The following is a 22,875-nucleotide window of genomic DNA, read 5'->3' as shown; positions in this document are numbered from 1 at the left end:
CCCGGCACGCCCCAGGCCAGCTTCCCTGGTCCCGGCTGTTTGACGGGTTATTGCAGTCTGTTCTGAAATTGAATTCCAATTTGTTTCAATAGCATTTTCTGGTAAATAGGAGCGACTCTGGTATCTTGTTTGTGAATCTTGAAGTCCTAATCAGAGATAATTGAAGCATGCACCAGCCGCAGAGACTTATGACATGGTTTTAAACTACTATTGACTGATAGGAAATGAATGTAACAAAAACCGGAAATCGGACCCCTTGCAGAAGCAGGACACAGAATCCAGAACTTCCCTCTCCGCATGGAATTTGGCTTTAAAAGCAATGTGCTTGCATCTCCCTACCTTTTCTGCAAGAGTTTAGGTGCAAGTTACTGACAGGCAGGGTTGTGACCGGATGAGGAGGGCTAATCATCTGACGACTGGAATAGATCACCCGTCAGCCCTGTGGTTTAGATTAACAGGAGTCGGTCAGCACCTCGTGCTTGGTGGCCCGGATGGATAAGAAAACCTCTGAGCCACAGGGCCACCCCAAAGAAACTCCAAGGGGCAGCAGTTTGTGAAAACTAGTCCAAATTTGGGATCTTTTTATTTTGTGGTACTGAGGATTGAACCCAGGGATAGTCTACCTCCGAGCTACATCCGCAGCCCTATTTTTTTATTTTTTATTTTGAAGCAGGGTCTCACTACATAGCTGAGGCTAGCTGCGAGGCTGTGATCCTCCTTTCTCAGCCTCCCAAGTACTGGGATTACAAGCGTGTGCCACCATGCCCAGATTCATCTTTTTATTTTGTAAATAACCTTTCTTAAGTAGATAAGATTGTGACCTTTTGTATTTACGTCAGACATGCACAAATAAATGTATATACAGACACATTCCACATCGGCATTATAGAACTTAAGTTTGTGATGCAGTACTGAAGTTTTCATCCATTTGATAAAAGATAAATACAACAAAAAATGAAAAACAGAAGACTAAAACTCGTAAGCTGTACATGAGATGCAGGTGAGTAGAGAAGATGCAGCAATCTCCTTCAGCTTTGGGTTTGGTTGGGAGATGAAAGGCCCTATGGGTAAGAATTTGAAATTGAAATGAGGGAGCAGAAGTCAGTCTTAAAATATTGGCTTTCATAAACACTGACCTTAAGTCTAAATGGTGGTTTATTTTGATTTCTAAGCACTAACGAAAGAGGATAAGCCAGGCAGGGTGGTGCACGCTTATAATCCTGGTACTTGGGAGGCTGAGGTAGAGAAGACTGTAGGTATAAGGCCAGCCTCGGCAACTTTGTAAGGCCCTGTTTCAAGCTAAAAAATAGAAAGGGCTGGGGGTGTAGCTTGGAAGTAGGCTGTTCCCACAATTGAACCCCAGTAGCCTCCCCCCGACAAAAGAAAAGAGATAGAATGAAAGGAAAAGAGACTTTGAGAGATAAAGATGCGGCAAAGAAAAATGATTTGCAGCTTGTCACTTAATTGAGGACGGAGAGGAGAGAGATAACTCAAGGAGAGAGCACTAAGGGGGAATAATTAGCAGCTTCATTAGGCGAAATTTACCATTCGTATGTCTGTAACATGCATCTAGCGTCAGTTAGATTCAGACTCCTGTGTGGACCCAGGTTCTATAAAAGATAATGAATTGCGTTCTCCATCCAATTACACTTGACTGTCACCCTCATCTTGAATTCTACCAGGAATTGGCAGGAAAGTTGAGATCTAAACATTTTATTTTCTAAGCAGAAACCAGGAGGCCCCGGACCTCATTAGACCCATCATTCCACCTGTGGAACCGAAGCAGCTAGGATTGACATAGCGCCCCGGGGACTTGTAGACGTAATACTTATTATCACTAATGGGTTTTCAGGACCTCAATCCCAGAGCGCCTTGCTGCGCCTATGCCCCGAAGTATTGGGAGAGCCCTTCTGACGAGTGGTTTTGCCACAATGGCTATATTAACAAGGTTTTAAAGTAATTGGAACGAAAGCAACACATAATGTGTGCCTTGAGTTTTCCCAAAAGTGATTTATGTGATTTGTAGAAAAGGAAGAGATGAAAGAAAGAAAGAAGAAAAGAAGGAGAGAAAGGAAAGGAAAGTTCTGCAGGTCTCAAGAGTTCTCTTTCAGAATCACTAACAATTCAGAAGAGTTTGTTTAAATGTTTTTAAAAAAACACAAATATGAAGGCGTTTGACTGCCTGGGTTTTAGGAATGTTTGTTCTAGTTTTTCTCATAGATTGATTTTTTCAATAAGCATAAATTCATTTCCAGGGTAACAGTGTTGTTTCTGATTCTCAGAACAATGAATACAAAGAAAGTCTGTACTTACAAGAAGTACAAATTTTACCAAGAACAGAAATAAAGCCTACTAACACCTTAAACTTAATTCCAAGCTGAGCGTAGTGGCGCATGCCTGTAATGCTTGGGAGGCTGAGGCCTCAGCAACTTAGCAAGGGCCTCAGCAACTTAGAAGACCCTGTTTCAAAATAAAAATAAATAAATAAATGAAGTATGGCTGGGTATATAGCTCAGGGATAGAATGACCCTGAGGTCAATCCCCAGTAACACACACACACACACACACACACACACACACACACACACACACACTAATCCCAGTGCAACACTGGGAAAATGTATATATTCGTGTACCTCTGAATGACAGCCAGGGGCTGCGAAACGCACTGATAAGGAATTCTGTGCTTGTGTGGACAGCAGAGTGTGGTTATACGACTAGGGTGACTGTGATGTCACCGGGAGGTGATCTGCTGCATCTACCAAACGCACTTGAATTCAAACACTTGAATTGTGTGTGTGTGTGTGTGTGTGTGTGTGTGTGTGTGTGTGTGTGTGTGAGGGTGACTAAGTGCTTGGATCCTGCAGTCTGACTCAGGCTTCTGCAAGTTTGAATGGAGAGAATTTGAAAGTGGTTGAGGGTAAGACATGCCGGAAAGATCTCCCGCGGTGATACGTGGTTGAGGGTACCAGGACAGCTGCCTGGTTTCCTCAGAACTCATTCTACCTGAAGGTTACTGGGAAGGACTGAAGGACCGAGGACAGAGGCCCTGTGGCCTGTGGAGAGTGGTCAGGGCCATTATGTCTGCTCTTTAGAATGCAAACCCTTCATGAAGGTATCCTTGCCAAACTCACAACATTCATAGGAAGGGAAAAGGGGCAGCCAGGTGGGGTTAGGAGGGAAACGCATCATGTGATATGTGTATTTATTTATCAGTTCGAATCTCACTACAATTGACCAATTAAAAATATAGATAAGATACGATGAAAACTTCAGCTAATACCTGGCCCTCCATTTGCCCTCCAAATCACCCTTCTTTTTGTATGTGTGTGTGGTACTAGGGTTCAAACCCAGGGGCATTCTACCTTCAAGCTATACCCCCAGCTCTATATTTTTTAATTCTTTATTTTGAAACAGGGTCTCACTAAGTTACAGAGGGCCTCACTAAGTAGTGGAATCTGGCCGAGGACCTGAGACCCTTCTGTTTCAGCCTCCCAAGTACTGGGATTACAAGCATGTGCCACCATGCCTGGCTCCAAATTACCCTTTTGACTCTGCTGCTTATCTACCCGGATCCATATTTTATCTTTCTTTTTTCCTTTTTTGCTTTTTTAAGGGGAGGGAATTGAGGAAGGGTTAAATGAGCGATGTGTGCGTGTGTGCCTCTGCCATCTTGCACCCATTAAGATGTATGACTACAATGCACAAATAAAAAAAAAAAAAACCTGTCATCCAAGTTCATGTTAACCAGATTATTTAAGTTCCATCTTGTGAAAGCCCAGGCTAGAGTAAGAAGAAACTGCTGTGTGTTGCTCGCTGGGCTTATGCCCTGCAGGAGACGGTCCTCAGGTCATGAATCAGCAGAGCCGGCCCAGGAGACCATGAAGACGTGTCGCTGGATGAATATCCTCAGGTGATCCTTGACTGGCACAAATCTAGTTGCTTTAACTCCGCAGCGCCCACGCTGGACCCTCATTTCCTAGTCACTGGGGGTTGGGCAGCGCAGACCCCAGGATGAGGAGTCAGCTCACCACCACCATAGCTGCCATTCATCCATACCAGCCCCGGTGTGAAACGCTGAAAAACTCAGGACTTAAGATTTAATTGGCCAGTTCACTGGTCAGTTCTGTAAAGAATCGCCCCGGAAGCCAATCAGCTTACAAAATCCACCCACAATGTAGCAAGGAGGAGGTCATTTTCCTGGGGAACAATACACTACCTGACCAGTCTCTTCAAGCTTATAAAATTACAGCCAGCAGAAAGCTCTCTGGACGTTTCAGAAGAGTGCTACAAAAAAATATAAGCTACTACTTCTGTTTCTCTACCAAAACTTACGTATCGAGTCACACGTGCCAAGAATGTTTTCCTCTTGCAAAGCATAATGGGAGAAAACTCCGGGCTTTTGCTAATGGAACTTCTTCCATTTGTCCAGACGTTCCATCAGTGGGATCGATATTTTACAGTCCTTACATTTGCTCAGCCTGCATTTAACATGTCTGCCACACATTAAGGAGAAAGTATTTTTGACGGCATTGGATTTTAAAGGAGAAGAATTAGAAAAACATCAAGTTGAAGTTATTATTTTTAATGACTGCCAAATCCAGCATTACTTCTGCTTGGCAGCCTTTGAACTGTTAACCTGCATTTCTAAGAGTGTATATTTGTCACCAAATAATGAGGGGAAATTTTCTAGTAAGTCATTGATATGAAGGCCATACAGCTTCTAAATTTACAAAAGCCTATTTTAAGGTTTAAAAAAATGATAAAGTTTATGTGTGGGTTTAATTAATGGAAATGGTTATTTTGCTTAAGTCTGGAACAGAGGATTATTACACTCTGAATCATTAAGAAAAGTATCCTGAATCAATGACATTTACTATACAGCAATAATCTTACTATATTAGATGCAAAGAGATGTTCCGGGACTACAGGACTTGGCGTGAATTCCACAGTGGCATAATGAGAGAAGGAGCGAGAGAAAACTCAACACAAAAATCAGAGTTACAAAAATAGGAATGTTCTCTGTCCAGAATTTGGAGTTCTTGGCTGGCATGATAACTTCGTAAAAGAAAAATCCGCAGAATAAGTTAAATTCTTTCTCTGGCATCAGAAAGCTAGGTCTCAAAATAGACATGGAAAATAATGATGTTACACTGTCAGCAGGCATTTCTTTGGCTGTCTGGTTCTGGGGCTCATCTACGGTAGACCTGGACCAAGCCCATCTTCTGCTTAGCACCTCTGCACTCCCTAGGTTTTCAGTGCAATGAATGATGGGAACATCCTCATCCCTGCGACAGAGGTCCATCTCTACAATGTCTCCTTCCAAATCAGCAAGAAAGGTAAAGGCTGAAGGGTGTAGGCTGGAGGGAGAAGAGAAGGAAATCACAGAGGGTTTAGAATCAAGAGCAGAGTGGAATTCTAACCATCCATCCTGCCCTTCATGGCAGATTCTCAGCCCAGATGACAGAGCCTTTGAAACACACACACACACACACACACACACACACACACACACCATTTTTTTGTTTGCTTTGGTATTGGGGATTGAACCCAGGGCATTCTACCTCTGAGCTACATCCTCTAGCCCTTATTCTTTTTATTTTTGAAACAGGGTCTTGCTAAATTGTTGAAGGTCTTGTTAAGGTGCCGAGGCTGGCTTCAAACCTTTGATCTTCCTTCTCAGCCTCCCAAGTACACCAGGCATGCTCTATCCCACCTGGATATCCATACTGATTAAAGTGTCCACCATCTGTCTCTTGATAAAATAACCATACCTTGACAACCTTTGACCAATTATAGGAGGACTCCTTTACTTATCTATGTGTATAACTGTTTATTTTAGGTGTCTGTTTAATAAACTTGTTTTTTAAATTTTTCTTTTCTCCCAATACCAAAATGGACTCATCAGGGGAAATAAAAATTTAGAGGCTAATAAAAAAAACTATCATATGGAAGAGGAATTAAATCTGGTCCCAGGGCGAAGGGATGGAAGCTACATTAACTACTGAAGAAATACTTATTGAAACAACAGATCAGGACAAAGTCAGGAAGACCTGGAATAACTCCCCGGCCTTCCAGGAGGGGATGAGTTTCTGGTCCCTGTGTTTCTGGACTCTGGGCTATTTCCGCTTCCTGTAGGTTTTGGAACAAGGTTCGACAGTCTCTTGGTAGTAAACTCAAATTAGAAATGGACCCGGATGCCCACAAACACTTCTCATTGTCTCCCAAAGATGAGCAGTAAGGGTTGGTCTTTCATAAGAATACAGCAGGAATTTCTGATCCCTCTATTACCTGGATTTGAAATACGGTTCCAATCTTGTAAAGTGTCCTGGCCTTCAGTTTTCTCATCTACAAATGCAATATCGGCCTACTATTTCTTCCCGCAGTGAAATGTTGGTCGCCTAACTGCGTAGCGGCACCAAAGCCTTCTCAAATTCTGCTCCCAGAGAGACAAATGAGAGGAGTCAGAGGGAAGGGCTTTCCTTGGCCACACTGAGCCATTTTACCAAGCATAGGCAGTCTCAGGGATTAGCCTCCAACTTGTTTAGCCAGAAACAGTTGCTAAAACACTTTCTCAAAGCTCAAATTCAAATGAAATTCCTAACATTCAAAGCAGAACAGAAGAAGGAATTAGGTTGCCAAATTTATCTCTGTCTTCTCAAATTGATCCTTCACTAAGTCGACTTCCGCTTTGGAGTTTTTATTTCTTATTGCCCATCAATTGCTTGTGCAAAGCAACTTTTCAAAATAGCCACTTAGTGACAAGTACTTCATGGTGAGCACAGACCCCATTGGAGGCTGGGAATAAACTGCCCATGGTCAGCGAGACTGGTTGATGTGGCCTTGGACCGAGCTCAAGCGAGGTGCATAGCCGGGGGACTTCTCATGGCCTTGAACCTGCTGATATAAGTTGTGACTCTTCACAAAAGGAATATTATAGGCAGAATTTCCTTATTTGGGGTTAAAATATCATTCATAGGCACTTTATAAGACTAGTATTCTGGGGAGCACATTTTAGGAAATCAAGATCTATATTATTTTGACTTCCTATTAAGGAAGAAAAGAAGTAAACACAACAGATTAGAAAGTAGGAACATGATAATGTGATCACACGGTCCACTGTAACTAAACTAAAAAGGAGCCAGAGCCAGTGAATAATCTGAAATATGCCGTATATTTAAAGTAATATTGCAGCCGGGCGCGGTGGCGCATGCTTATAATCCAGTACTTGGGAGGCTAAGACGGGAGGATCACAGATTCATGGCCAGCCTCAGCAACTTAGGCCTTCTGCAATGTAGTAAGACCCTGTTTCAAAGTAAAAAGAATAAAATAGGGCTGAGGGTGTAGCTCAGAGGTTGAATACCCCTGGGTTCCATTCTCAGTACCACCAAAAAAAAAATTTTTTTAAGTAATATTGCAATTTCAAGAGCCTACAGTCTTTAAAAAAATTTCCATGGAAGGAATTTCCCCAAAAGACCTTTTTTTCCCCTGTCTATTTATAAGTAAGGGCTTATTCCCCCCCCCAAAAAAAATTCAAAAACTAAAGTAACTAAAATGCTGCAAAGCTGGTTTATTCTTATTTCTCTGTTATTTTATCTAATTGCCAATTCTCTTAGTAAACATTAATCACAGTTGAGATGCAATCGATGTTAACCCTCTACATAAAGAGTTCAAAGAAATCAGTTTGCTTAAATACAGAGAAAACATTACATCATTTTGTATAACCTGGTTTTCATTAAAAAAAACAAAACTCCCCTTCCACTGTAGATTACCAAAGTGGAGAGGGTGCGGCCGAGGCTTCCTCTCCTTTCCCACCTGTCTTTCACAGGTAAGCCTTCAAAGTGATGGGGAGTTTTATCTCTTCCTCCAGCTTGCCTTGGCTGGGGGAAAAGTGCAGTGGGAAATGCCCAGTTTACCCTTCCTTCCTTCCTTCCTTCCTTCCTTCCTTCCTTCCTTCCTTCCTTCCTTCCTTCCCTCCCTCCCTCCCTCCCTCCCTCCCTTCCTTCTTATGCTGGAGATTGAACCCGGGGCATTCTACCTTTGAGCTACACCCCTAGCTCAATTTTTTATTTTTTATTTTTTTAACAGGGTCTCACTAACTTGCAGAGGGCTTCATTAAGTAGCTGAGGCTGGCCATGAGCCACCATCCTCCTGTCTCAACCCCCACGCCCGGCTTCTCGCCTGCTTCCTTCCTTCCTTCCTTCCTTTTAAATATACCTTTATGGGTGCATTGCAATCTCAAACCATTACTGTAGTTCCGAGCAATAGACATGCATGCCCATAGCACGTGGGTGGCGAGCCCCCCAGGATGCACCCACTCCCTCCCCTTCCCCATACAGGATATGGGGAGGGGCACCAGCAATGTCACATATGCACACGTGTCAATGGACGTGTTTCTGTCATTGATTCTCCACCCCACTAGACCCCTCCATCGCTCCCCTGTGGGTTCTCCACCATTACCTAAAGGCCATTTTTATTCCAGTTGCTCCTTAGATTCTGCTTAGGAGAGAACACATATGACCCTTCGCTATCTGTCGGGTTCATCTCACTTAACATAATGGTCTCCAGGTCCTTCCATTTGCCTGCAAATGACATCACTGTGTTCATCTTTGTTGCTGAGTAGAATTCTATTGTATTTCCCATAATTTTTTAATCCATTCGTCTGTTGATGGGCAGCTAGGTTGGTTCCATAATTTGGTAACTGTGAATTGTGCTGCTATAAACATGGGTATGCATGTATTCCTTGTAATATTCTAATCTCAGTCCCTTTGGAAAGATACCTAGGAGTGGTACAGCTGGATCCTATGGTGGCTTTCTGAGGAATCTCCACACTGATCTCCATAGCGGCTGCACCAACCCCACCAAGAGTGTCGAAGAGTTCCTCTGCCCCACATCTTCACCAGCATTTATTGTTGTCTGACTTCTCGATGATTGTCATACTGATTGAGGTTGGATGGGATCTCAGTGTAGCTTCTATTTGCATCTCCCGGATGGCTCATGATGTTGAATGTTTTTTCATAAACTTATTGTCTATTCGATTTTATTCTTTTGTGAAGTGTCTATTTAGTTCTATCGCCCATCTCTTGATTGGGTTATTTTTTTTAGTGTTAAGTTTCCCTTTTCCTTTCTACGAAGCTCATTGTAAAGCTGTCTTGGGACTAAAGAGCAGGTGTGCTGGCAGGATGGGTTCTGTGTCATTCTGGGAGAGTTGAGCCCTTGATGGAATCACAGCGCCCATTTCAACTGGTGATCTGTCATGTGGTCATATGGCTAAACTAAGCTACAACAGCGACCCTGCTTGTAGGCTACAAGTAATGTTGAAGACTACTGCTTACCTTCCTTCTAAACATACAATTCCTCCTTCAGGGCCAAATAAATCATGGGGCCACCTAGGTCATTAAAATCCTTTACTCTCTCCATGAGCTTGTTCCTGAGACAGAGATAGCTAAAGTCTGGCTGTGCACCAATTAATTACTCAGTCTGAAGGGCAAGTCAGTAAAAAGGAAAAAAATCCAATAAACCAGTAAACTGGTGGTTAAACAATAACTCGCGATTCTCTAAATACTGGGTTTTCAGCCAGCTTGCATGTTGTCATATAGAAAAAGGCTTTAAACCAGGCACGGTGGCATAAGCTCGTAATCCCAGCACTTGGGAGGCTGACTCAGGAGGACTGCAGGTTCAAGGCCAGCCTTGCAAACTTAGGGAATTTAAACCTGGTTTTAAAATTAAAAAGGCTGGAAGTATAGCTGAGAGGTAGGATGCCCCTGGGTTCAACCTCCAGGACCAAAAGAAGAGGATGGGGAGGGAGGAACTCTAGTTGGTGTTTGAAGTATATTTTCACAAAGACACTTATTATTATATAAGTTATTCACTGTATCATGAGTGAATTTAGAGTATATATACAATTTGGGGACTATACAGAATATTAGCCAGGGCGGTAACTAGACAGCTGAGGACCCAGAAGCCTACAACTGACACAGTCACGGTCTAAGAGCACAGAGTTTCAAATACTGATATAGAAGAGCAAATACTCCAAGCATGGGAGCTTGCGACTCCACAGGTGATTTACAGGGAACAGTGCGCCGCTTCCAATAAACATTAGAGTAAAAAAAAAAGAAAATCTCTCTGTGACAAGGTCTGTTTTTCTCCTGTGCATTACTTTCAGGCATCCAAGTGCCTGACCACAGGTCTAGGATCCTGCTTCTGGCTGGTGTTTAGCTCCGTGGCTTGTACTTTAAACCAGGGAACGGCCCACTGGGGAGGATGGCACAACTTTGACCTGGGCCATGGCCCGCTGCCCCCCTTAAGATGCAACGTGACCTTCTTCTTCTTTTTTTTTTTTTTTAACAACTGGTGCCACTCAAAGCCAGAAGCAGCTGCTCTGTTCAGCAGACCCATTTTTCTTGTGCAGTTTTTGTTTTGTACTTTTCCAGCAAAAATGGCTGGTCCTTGCATGGTGAAGAACTTCCCCAAGGCAGAAAGAATACCCTCACTTGCTTTGTGCTGAAAGGTTCTAACTACTTACTTGGGGGCAGGGTATGGGGAGCCTGAAGACAACACATGTTTGCCAACTTTAGTTCCTGCAGCTCTGATTAGCAAACTCCCTAGATCCCCACTGAATAATGACTAATTAATCAGAAAGACTTTTTTATGCTCTTAAAATTAGCACAGTAGGCTCTATAGGCTGCAGCAGAAATTCGAAAGAAAACCCAAGGATTATGCTTTTGTGATCTGGAAGCCCAAGTTTCTGCCTTTTCAGAACTGGAAGTTGTCCTGTGTCAAGTAAGGAAGCTTTGTGAGCAAATTCGGCCTGGCACACTCGCAGAGCTGACGCAGCGGAGACCATGAAGCCTGGCTACGTGAATGGGAACACTTAGGATTAGTGATTTTCAAAAAGCCCATCTTCTGGTATATATCTATCGCTTTCTTTACCTCAATTCGACTGTGGCTATAATTGACAGATTTCTGGCAGTCACGTTATCATTTCAGAGAGAATTATTCAGAAAAGCAAGTTGAGGTCATATTCTGAGAGGCAGTCACCTAGAATGGAGAGTTTTCTCTGGAAGATAACAATAGCTAATTTCCCTGGACTAAGTAAACTACAACCTGTTTTGAGCTGAGTAGGGTATGTTTGTAAAACCAAGGAATCTCGATCCACTCAGGTTTCTATGTAGTTATTTCTTTCCTTCTCTATAGACCTCATCTGGAAAGGGAACTTCAAGCCCCACAAAGGTCATTCAATATAGTGTTCAGTCTTCTGCAAGTTAATTATGATCCTCTCCATTTTACAGATGTGTACATTAGACTTGCAGAGGCTAGTTAGGTGGCCTGCCCGGGGCTCCCTGGTGCTCAGTGACAGAGTATGAGGAAGAAGTCTCCCAGGCCGCAGTCATCCAGCTTCGGCTAATTCTCCCTCTTGATGTCAGGCAAGTGGCCCCTCCGTCGCTCAATGCCCCCCTGACACTCTGTGGGGCGTCGGAGATGGTGGCTGCTCATCAGTTTTCTGTCACTATAACAAATACCTGCAGTAGCAAACTTAAAAAGAGGAAAGGTTTGGGCTCGTGGCTTTAGAGATTTTACTTCGTGAGTGCCTGGCCCTGACTTTGGGCCTACAAGGGGTGGCACATCGTGGCGGGAGAGGGAGGCGACTGGGAAACACGGTTTACTTCATGTCAGTGAAGTGAAAGAGAAAAGAGGGGAGATCCGGGGACCCACTATCCCTGCGGGCGCGACTCCAATAGCCTAAAGACCTCCTGCCTGGCCACGCCTTTCAAGGCTCCACTGCCACCCAGACGCACCCACAGGAGACGAGCCCTCAGCACACGGGCCTTGAGAGCACTTCTGAGATCCACACTCCAGCGTGGCAGCTCTTGGCAGAGAAAGTTCCCTTTCGATCAAAGTGCAGAAAGGGTTCCTGGGCTTCAAAATGGGGACCGGAACTTAGTTCTTAACTGCCCCACTGGACCATGTGAGAAGAGACTTAACAACACCACAAAATCACTGTGGAGGGCTGCGCTAAGAGGGACAGGCAGAAGAGAATGTTCTCTCTAGGAAAAACAAACACACAAAGCAAAAAATCCTTCGAGTTTTAAAGAAAGTAAGAAGGAAGTAAGCGTCCAAACTGTCCCTCTCTGCCTTCTTGATGGCTTGAGCTGCTACATAAACCCAACTTGAGACAACCTATCAAAGTTACGATTATTCTGTTCCTGGAGAACAGTGGAAAGTTGGCAAAAAGTAAAAATGTTCCAAGGACTAGGGAGGTGAGCAGGTTGTAAATGATCTTAATACCTCCCAGATGGCCCGCTTTCCCTGGGAACTGGGTTCGTGGTAATTAAAGGCATGCGGATTTTCTATAAATACTGAACTTTGCGAGGCCAACACTGGAAGACCCGTAACTTCTGGGGTGCCGTGGTTTTTAGGGAGATGTTCTTCCCCTTCTATTTAAGTATATATTTGGGCCTTATAATCTGAGTTTGATCAGAGAAATGTTTTCCCATGTGAAGGTTTTTGTTCTTTTTTAAAACTTACTTGTTAATAAATCTTCATTGTGAAGCGAAATTCTGCAGAAACAAGAAATTTAAACTCTGAATATTTCCTATTAAAATTGTATATTTTGACCACTATTTTACACCATGTCTGTGTGTGGGGGGGTACTGGGGTACTGGGGATTGAAACCAGAGGCATTCTACCTCCAAGCTTTACCCCGAGCCCAATTTTATTTCTTATTTGGAAACAGGGCCTTGCTGAGTTGCTGCGGCTGGCTTCCAACCTGGGATCCTCCTATCTCAGCCTCCAAGTGTCACCATCACGTGCGGCTACACCATGTATATTTATTTTTGAATTAAGTTATTATCATTTTTTTAACTAGGGATTGAATCCAGGGGCACTCTACCTCTGAGCTATATCCCCAGCCCTTTTTACTTCTTATTTTGAAACAAGTTCTCACCGAGCCTTGCTAAGTTGCTATGGCTGGCCTTGAACCTGCAATCCTCCTGTCTCAGCTTCCTAAGTACTGTGACTACAAGTGCGTGCCGCCACACCTGGCTTATTCTTTTTCCTATTGTGGAGGAACAGATGATCCGACTTAGTGGCTTAAAACAACCCACAATTATTAGCTTGCAGTGTCAAAAGTCTGATGCTGTCTATAATAGGTTATTAGCTGCTATGTAGGTTTTTTTTTTTTTTTTTTTTTTTTTTTTGGTACTGAGGCTTGAACCCAGGGGGCATTCTACCTCTGAGTTAACCCCAGCCCTTTTAATTTTTATTTTTTAAATTTCAAAACGGGTTTTCACTAAGCTGCCAAGGCTGGCCTCAAACCTGTGATCCTCCAGTCTTGGCCCCCAAGCACTGGGATTACAGGCATGAGCCACCATGCTGCCTGCCCGTTGGGGGTTTCTTGCCTTGATTTCGTTCCTTCTTGCCCAGCTGTGGCCACGGTCGGCCTCACAGTCCCTCACGCCATGAAGACCTCTTTTAGTTTTACCCGGTGAACTCTGCCTGAAGTTCTTAACTTGCTCGGCTCCGGTGCCTTACTTCCTGGGACTGTTCACGCACGCGCCTGATGTGCGATTATGTGACGCAAAAGTCATCGGGGTTCTATAGCAGCGATGAAATTATAGACAGCCATTATTATGACTCTGGGGCATTGAAAACGTGCAGATTACAGTCTTAGTGTGTGAAATCAGTTCGTGAGCTTCACTGTGCTTTGATTAATAAAGAACTAGCCATGTGAGGATGGTCCATGTGGAAACTTTCCTAAACTTCCTAGAGGGACCACACTATGAGAGTAATATTAGAGGGACCGTATGATATTGAAATTTCTTTGGGGGGGATACTGGAGATCAAACCCAGGGTCATTCTACCCCTGAGCTACACTCCCTGCCCTGTTTTAGTTTTATTTTGGGACAGGATCTTGCTGAGTTGCTAAGTGGCAGAGACTGGCCTTGAACTTGTGATCCTCCTGCCCCAGCCTCCCAAGTTACTGAGATTACAGGCCTTTGCCACCACACTCAGCCAATGTCATAATTTCTTGGATAAGAATTACCTGGAAACCAACAGACAAGCTCCAAGAGTGACACTGTGGCTTCTGAGACCGGTGACACCACAAAATGACCTAACACAAGTTTCTGCAGTCGTTTGTTTCAGGAGAGAGGGCGGGCTGGCCTCCCACGTATAATCAGTGAGGCCAGGGCGAGGCGACGGCTCGACTGGAGTCTAGGGAGGGGCGCTGATGAGGGCAAGGCCGCCTGGGACCTTGAGCGCCGGGGCCCCCAGCCTGGGTGCCTGGGGTCCAGGCGGCCCTGCAGATCGACCCTGGACTCCACATGGCCTCTGCGTATCTGGGACTGTGCAGACAGCAGGGCCCTACGTCCCCCAGGCCACTCAGGGGAGCCTGAGGTCGGGGGTCAGAGATCAAGGAGCCCTGTGGAGGGAAGTGTAGACACTGTTGGGAGAACCACCACCTCCAGGGCTGTCAGTGGGGGGCGGTGGCTGCCCGGCAGGACAGGCCGGGTTGACGCAGAGCACCTGGTACAGAAACACCTGACCGCTTACAACTGACTGGCCGGAAAGTTGGAATTGAAGGGGTTTGTTGAAAGGATTGCTGGGAGAGAGAAAAAAACGAGTGTCCTAACAAGCAGAAATGAGACTCGAATCAATGATTAATGTCCCACAGTCCTGGTTATAATGTATGTATAGAAAGGCAGATAGATGTGAGGGAGGGAGGGAGGGAGGGAGAGAGAAAGAAAAGAAGGGAAAGAGAGAGAGAAGAGAGAGGAGAAAGAGAATTGATTAATTAAATACATGACAAAATGTCTGACTTTAAAAAATTATTTTGTACATGTAGAAACAAGACAGGCATGATAGTGCCTGCTTATAATCCCAGTACTTGCGACGCTGAGAAAGAAGGATTGCAGGTACTTGACCAGCCTTAGCTACTTGGCGAGGCCTTCCACAACTTCATGAGACCCTGTTTCAAAATAAAGAATAAAAAATAGGAATGGGAGTGTAGTTCAGAGGTAGAACACCCCTGGGTTCCACCTCCAGGACTGCATATATATATACACACACACACTCACATACATAATGCATATATACACACATATATAATACAGATATATACATATTCATACACACATATATGTACATACAGAGGCTGGGATTACCAGTGTGCACCACCATACCCAGCCTGTTAGTGCTTTTCAAAATAACTCATCAGATTATAGAGAAACACTTGGCCAGGGGTGGAGGCACACACCTATCCTCCCAGTACCTGGGAGGCTAAGACAGGACAATCGCAGGTTCTAGACCAGCCTCAGCACTTAGCGACACTCTCAGCAACCTAGCAAGACCCTGTTTCAAAATACCAACAACAAAAAGGTTGGGAATGTAGCTCAAAACAGAATGCCCTGGGTTAAATCCCCAGTAACACACACACACACACACACACACACACACACACACACACGAAACACTTGGGAAATAAAAAGGGGCCAGTAGAGTAGAGTAGTGAAGGGGGTGAGGGAGGAAGGGGAGGTGAAGGAGAGTGTACAGGGAAGGAAATAACCCAAATCATGTTATGCGCATCTATGAACAGATCGCTGTGAAGCTCATGTCAGGGACAATTACAAAGTGTCCATAAGAGAAGTTCAAAACATCCACCCAGTGTAAAAATTTTGAAAAATTTTGAAGAGCCGGGCGTGGTGGCGCACACTTGTAATCCCGGCATTCCGGAGGCTGAGACCAGAGGATCGTGGTTCGCGGACAGTCTCAGCTACTTAGTGAGGCCCTTTGCAACTTAGTGAGACCCTGTTTCAAAGTAAAGAATAAAAAATGGGTCTGCAGGTGTCGTTCAGAGGTAGAATGCCCCTGGTTCTATCCCAGTACTGCAAAAAATTAATTAGTTAATTAACATTTTTGAAAAATGAAAAAGAAAATGTAACGTAAACCCCAGATGACCACTTTCTAAGAGCTGGATATGCTTTCCTCCAGCTCCTTTTCTACACGAATAAGAAATGATGACTATACTGCATGTAGAGGCTTATGTTCTGATTTTACACTTATTAAATATGCATTTTTTGCCAGGTGTGGTGGCACACGCTTGTAATCCCTGCGCTTGGAAGGCAGAGACAGGAGGATCACGCAGGTTCAAAGCCAGCCTCGCTGGCTTTAAGAGACCCTGTTTCCAAATAAAATATAAAATATAGGACTGGGAGTGTAGCCCGGAGGGAGAGGCCCCTGGGTTCCATTCCCCAGTACCACACACACACACACACAAAAAAATCAAACAACAACAAAAAAAATGCATTTTCCCAATATTATAAAAAAGACTTGTGGAACAAACATGCTTTTAAATGATTACATAATATTCCACGATGTGAATATGTGTGTGTTTGATATTACTCCTCGTTGTCTTTTTAGAATAGATTTGTAAACAACGTGTTGGCTAAACAAGAGGCCGTGACCATTCCACGGTTTTTCATGCATCTTAATGAGACCATTCCAGGCAAACCAGAACTGTTGCGCGTGAACCCTCATATCAAGTCGCTGAAGCGCACATGCAGCAAGCCGGTTCCTCCCCCCGCTCGGTGAATTTTGTTCCCCGGTCTTCTTTCTAGTACTCAGGGGGAATGCCAAGATCTTCCTCAGCGGCTCAGCTAACTCTTGCTTGCAGGTTGTTCGGTGGGGCTGGTTATTCTAGGCCCATGCAAAACAAACTAGAAATCCACAGAAACACGTTTTTGCAGGTGAAAATTATGTTCGCCAACACGGTTTTCCACTCTGGTGTAGGATGTCGAGTATCGGGTTTCTCTGTTATGGATGTACGTGTGCCGTGGGGATAAGATCCTCTTGAATGGAGGTTTAAAAGATAGTGCTGCCTAAAAGGCCCCTTTCCTAATCATTTGCGGATTCCCACAAGCCTCGTGGGGCTGGGTACAGTAGCTCACTGTCAGGCAGCACCCTGGCCAGGTTTCTTTCTTACCATAGAGAGTCTGGTCATTTGTACTTGAAAGGAAAAACCCGATTTGAGGCAAGCGGCATTCCTCTTTCCAGCACTGCTTACCTTCTAGGTGCCTGAACAGCTCTTTGGTGGCTAAATCTATTTCTCGTTTACCCTTGGCCATTTCCGGAAACCCTAATTCACACTTTCATAATCTCTGAGTAGATAATCCTTTCAAGAATTCTTAGAAGGAAATTCTTATTCTTTTCTCACTCTTATAGGAGACCGGACTTGAGAGTCCTATTAGGATGTAAAATGGGGCGGGTGCCAGCAAGTAGACCTCGCCCGGCAGGGTGGGTAATAAGTTGAACCGAGACCCTATGGCTTAAGGAGATCAGATTCCAAAGCCAGAGACGCGCATGCAAGGTCTACCCTGCAAGCCTAGCATGGTGGCACAGGTGTGTAATCCAGCATTCAGGAGGCTGAGGCAGGAGGATCATGGTTTGCGTCCAGCCTCAGCTACTTAGTGAGGCCCTCTGCGACTCAGTGAAACTTGTTTCTAAATAAAGAATAAAAAATAGGGCTGAAGGTGTGGCTCGGAGGTAGAATGCCCCTGGGTTCCATCCCAAGTACCACACACACAAAAAAAAAGAAGAAAGAGAAGGAGAAGGAGAAGGGGAAGGGGAAGAAGGAGGGGAAGAAGAAGGAGGAGAAGGGGAAGGAGAAGGAGGAGGAGGAAGAGGAGGAGGAGGAGGAGGAGAAGAAGAAGAAGAAGAAGAAGAAGAAGAAGAAGAAGAAGAAGAAGAAGAAGAAGAAGAAGAAGAAGAAGAGGAGGAGGAGAAAAGGAAGGAAGGAAGGAAGGAAGGAAGGAAGGAAGGAAGGAAGGAAGGAAGAGATAGGCTACACACGTATCACTCATCTTAACCAGGAAATGGTACAGGTACCTTCTCCTCTCAAGAAGATCCTTGAGTTGCTTTTCAAAAAGTGTACACCTACTTCACCGTGGAGAAGCTAAAGGCCGAAGACTTGGGGAATGGGAGGCTGTCTACAGGAGGGGGGCTGGTTGCCTTCTGAACATTTTATTTATTTTTAGCACTAGGGATTGAACCCAGGGGCTTTCTACTTCTGAGCTATATCCCAAGCACCCCTTCCTTTTTAAAAAATAATAAGTTATTGCTAGTTTGCTGAGGACCTCACTAGGTTGCTAAAGCTGGCCTCCAGCCTGCGATCCTCCTTGCCTCAGCCTCCCAAGTACTGGGATTACGAGCATGTACCACCATACCCTGCACCTTCTCAATATTTTATATATATATATATATATATATATATATATATATATATATATATATATATATATTTAATTTGTGATACTGGGGATTGAACCCAGGGCGTATTACCTCTGAGCTAAATCTCCAGCCTGATATTTTCTTTTCTTTCTTTTCTTTATTTTGAAACATGGCCTCACTAAGTTGCAGAGGGCCTCATTAAGTAGCTGAAGTTGACCGCAAATCCGGATCCTCCTGTCTCAGCCTCCCGATTACTGGGATTACAAGCGCCACCATGCCTGGCTCCTTCTGAATATTTTAAAAATTCACATCTCCACCATGATGAAAGCCCAGGGTCCTTCCTTAGGAAGGAAGGACTACTGATCTACACCAGTACTGTGAGAGGGGACAGGAAGAGGCCCCGTGCCTAGACCCCATACAGAAGTGTGTTTCTTTGAACCAGGATTCGACTACTCTCTCATCCCTAGAGCATTCATGGGACCCAGAGGGAAAGAGACTTTGGAGCCCGGGCTTTTAGTTCTGTGGTTTAGCTCTCTTGCCTGCAGTTCCCAGTTCTCTGGCCACTGCTGCCTGGCAGTCCCCAGACAGTCCAGACAGATGCCTTAGCTTTGGCCTGTGTCTCCGCCGTCACCACCGCTGGAGAGCCTGATGCTCCGAGCGATGCTGGTTTGCCGCCCTGGCAGCAGCAGCAACGGGGTAACCTGCCGCCAGCCAGCGGGCCGAGGGGGATGGAGATTTGCAAACTCAAGATCCTGGGCCTTGGGCCAAGCTGGCTGGGTGCGTTGCCGTGGCAACGCGTTTGGTCTCTGGGGAGGGATGCTGGCACGCTGGCCGCATTCCTGGCAGGGAAAGCTTGTGCTGGCGTCAGATCCAGAGGGAGAGGCAAGCTGCTTCCTTAACTTCTTTGGCAGTGCCACCCTCTGCAACTTGTGCGGAGCTCGCCCTCCTGAATATTTACAGCAGCTACTGTCTGCAGTGCTCTTTGGGGCCTGATTGGACGGTGCTTTGGAGGGAAGCGCTAAAAGGAGAGAGAGCCTCCAGTTTACAAATGTGACTGCGGTATCCCTGAATAATTCAGTTTGCTCAAATTGGCACTTAACTATGCAATGACTTATCTCTTGCTGGGAAGGGATTCTAATCCCTCCCCCACTCCCCTCACACACACACTTTTAAAAATAGCTTTGACTGTTTCCAAGAGGAGAGCCTCATATTTACTACGAGGAGGAGATGTGAATTGAAATACTAGCTCTTTTCTGCTTGCTTTGCACTGGCGCTGCACTGGGCCAGGCTCCCTAATACCTGGGAGAACATTCTCCTCGCAGAGATGCTCTTCCTTCTCGGGGATGCCCAGCCCATCTCTTGTCTGAGCTGCAGGGCCACAGGTACCCGGGATTCAGGATTCGGCCACTTAGTATTCACACGGTGTCAGGATTCAAGTAAAAAGCCTAGATAGCAAAGCTGGATCCAGGGTTTGCCAGACCAAACACAGTCAACAGTTCACATCGCAGTCAGATTGTGGGGAAGCGAGGGCTAAGTGTGCAGACCTGTCTCATCAATGAAGCTGTAGAGATAAAGGCGGTGCTTCCCAAACGCCAGCCTGGGAGGCTTTAATGAACCCAGAGATGGTGTTCTGTGCCGCAGCTGCTTGCAGTTGACTGTAAAAGCTGGTCAGGGTTTTGACTGTAAAGCTTTCTGCGTCTCCTCCTCTTCCTCTCTCTCCCCCTTTGTCTGCTTTTAAATGCAAAGCATCTTTACAAGTACAGCTCCTCTGTGTCTTTGCGGAGCTGTCTGTGCGCAGGGGAGCTGTGGAGGTTAGGGCTCTGGAGTGGGAGGACTGGGAAGATCAGAGGTAACAGAGGAAACGCAGTTTAGACAATAATTCTCATATGTTAATGCTCTGTTCCATCAATGTCAGCTTTATTTTCTTCTCCATATACACAGAGCTGGCACACGAGTTTAACGGATGAGGTAATGTCATTTTTAACTTAGAGAGCCTTAAGCTGTCCACTCTGGCCAGTGAAATCATCTCTGTCCTTGTCTCCTGAGGCCGTGTGTAAACAGAAGTACCATGTCCAGGGCAGTTTGAAAGGGGCTTGTTAGAGACGACGTTGGTCATTGTGGAAATGTACACCCTCCTCTGATTTTTTTTAAATTGCAAGATATAGTTTATGTGACTGCCATATTTCTGTTATGCCTGAAATTAATGTATCCCAGGACTTTTGAACCAAGGTAAACACAGGAATAAAAGGTTTGAAATGAATGGACTGTAATGTTTTTATGTCCGTTTTAGGAGAGAAATGAAGATAAGTCAGATCCTCTGGCTCCTTGGTAACTTGGTAAACACAGAGAAAGAAAAGAGAAAGATCTAAGAAATATGTGACCCCAAATACTCAGAAACCCTCTAATTTCCCTCAGGGACAGCAGTGTAGCCATGACAGGTGTCTACCCTTTAAATATAAATAAGTTGGGCTGGGCGTGCTGGCGCACGCTTGTAATCCCCGCGCTTGGGAGGCAGAGACAGGAGGATCACGCTGGTTCGAAGCCAGCCACGCTGGCTTAAGACACCCTGTTTCCAAATAAAAAGTATAAAATAGGTCTGGGAGAGTAGCCCGGAGGTAGATGGGTTTCCAGGAACCCCAGTACCACCAAAAATAAATAAATAAATAAATAAATAAAACCTCCGTGTAATCTTTGGAGTCGTATTTTATGGTCACTTCATCTTTCATCTCTTTGATAGATCATTGTTAAGTCTGAATTTTAAATAAATCACATCACCTTGGTCATTTCAAATGGGTCCTTATTTCTTTTTCTGACAAAGTTCCTTGAAAGATTCAGACTGGTGGGTATAAACAAAGTTACTTTCCATTTCTATTTTTATTTATTTTTATTTGGGGGGAGATAAATATTTAATTAATTTATATGTATTTTTTAATTTCTTATGGGCGCACTGAAGTCCTACATCTTAGTGATGTGGGCGTGTATACCTCCATCATCTTGGACTTTTTATTTTTAAATCAACTTTTCTCGCCGCTAAATCGTGTGCTAGGATCGAGCTTAGCTTAAGAGGCGTCTTAACCATTGAATGAGCTACTAAGAGTTGTTTCTCACCAGTCTGGAGTTAGGCAGAACTGAGTTAAATAGTGAGGAATCTGTTTATTATTCTGTGGCCATATGTTTAAGGGGGCACTCTCAGAAATCCCAGGGTCGTTCATGGAGCGCTCTGCCTAAGGAGACATTTTGAATTCATAAAAGAACTTCACAGTTTGAAAAGAATGCATAGCATTCTGTATTGACACCCCCACGCCCACAGACAAAGGAACACGATCCAGGGAGAGAGAACTGTGGTCCTGAGATTTCTCTTTCTCTTGTTAATTGGTTACTTTAACTGACATTGTCTGCAAGCATAATGGAAACCATTCTTCTTAATAATCCTGTTACCAGATGATGTAGAGAGACAGGATGTGATCCATTCTAATTATTTCATTTGCTGGATTTTTCCTCCTCTATGCAACATAGTGGCAAATGCAGTCGCTTTTTTTGTGTTGTTTTTTGTTGTTGTTTGGTTGTTGTTGTTGTTTTCTTAACAGACCCTGCTGGATAATGTTACTTTCCAAATTACTGTTATATTGAAAAGGCTTCGCTTGCCAAACTAACATCCCGTCCCTGTTTCTGCTCCAGGTATGACTACGTGGAGGTTATCGATGGAGATGAAAAGGGACGTCCGTGGGGAAAGTTTTGTGGAAAGATTGCGCCCTCTCCTGTGGTGTCTACAGGGCCCTTTCTTTTTATCAAATTTGTTTCGGACTATGAGACACACGGGGCAGGATTCTCCATCCGTTATGAAATTTTCAAGAGAGGTGAGTAACTCGTGGAACAGGCTATTACCTGACAATTATTTAACACACGTGGATTTCACCAAAGACGATGGGGGGGGGGCGATGCCTGTATCCTTCTATAAAGCACTATATTTTCCACTTACAAAAATGTTGGGAAATACTTTAAATAAAGGGAAAATTGCTCAGTTTATGGAAAATTTTGTTTAAAATTGGCTCTCAGCGACTTAGTGAGAACCTGTTTCCAAATAAAATATAAAATAGGGCTGAGAGTAAAGCCCGGAGGTAGAAAACCTCTGAGTTCCACCCCCAATACCACCAAAAAACAAACAAACAAACAAAAAACTGTAAAATATGTTTAAAATTGAACAAAAAAAGTTCAAAAATCAAAACTGCACCACTCCAATGTGTTGGACAGTTCTTCTAAGGAATGTACCCCATCAAACTCTCAGAAGAGGTTTTATTTTTATTGTGCTTCTTTAAAAATAAGTTTTATCAGCCGGGTGTGGTGGCGCACGCTTGTAATCCCCATGTTTGGGAGGCGGAGACAGGAGGATCACCCAGGTTAGAAGCCAGCCGCGCTGGCTTAAGAGACCCTGTTTCCAAATTTTTTAAAAAAGTATAAAATAGGTCTGGGAGTGTAGCCCAGAGGTAGAAGGGTTTCCAGGAACCCCAGTACCACCAAAATAATTAATAATAATAATAATAATAACAACAACAACAACAACAACAACTTATCTACTCTTAAAATTTGATTAGTGTATGTGTGAAAACTGTTTTAGTCCCTTTTACCTTAAAGCCAGGTACCTCCTATTCC

The 22,875-nt window shown here is 44.3% G+C and overlaps 1 protein-coding gene across 1 annotated transcript in view; it reads left to right on the top strand.

Annotated features, from left to right (window-relative positions):
- The window catches only part of NRP1 (neuropilin 1), a gene marked incomplete at both ends in the record, with an annotated part of 153,464 nt that overhangs the window by 44,458 nt on the left and 86,131 nt on the right, over positions 1–22,875 (top strand). Inside the window, one exon of the mRNA XM_080717195.1 lies at positions 21,904–22,082. Coding sequence (XP_080573321.1) covers positions 21,904–22,082 — 179 coding nt within the window. The remainder of the gene's footprint in view (positions 1–21,903; positions 22,083–22,875) is intronic.

This window comes from Muscardinus avellanarius, assembly GCF_963383645.1.
Source record: "Muscardinus avellanarius genome assembly, chromosome: 20".
In the NCBI taxonomy this organism is placed as follows: Eukaryota; Metazoa; Chordata; class Mammalia; order Rodentia; family Gliridae; genus Muscardinus; species Muscardinus avellanarius.
Note: the sequence above shows the minus strand (reverse complement) of the source record. Positions and strands in the feature narration are given on the sequence as shown.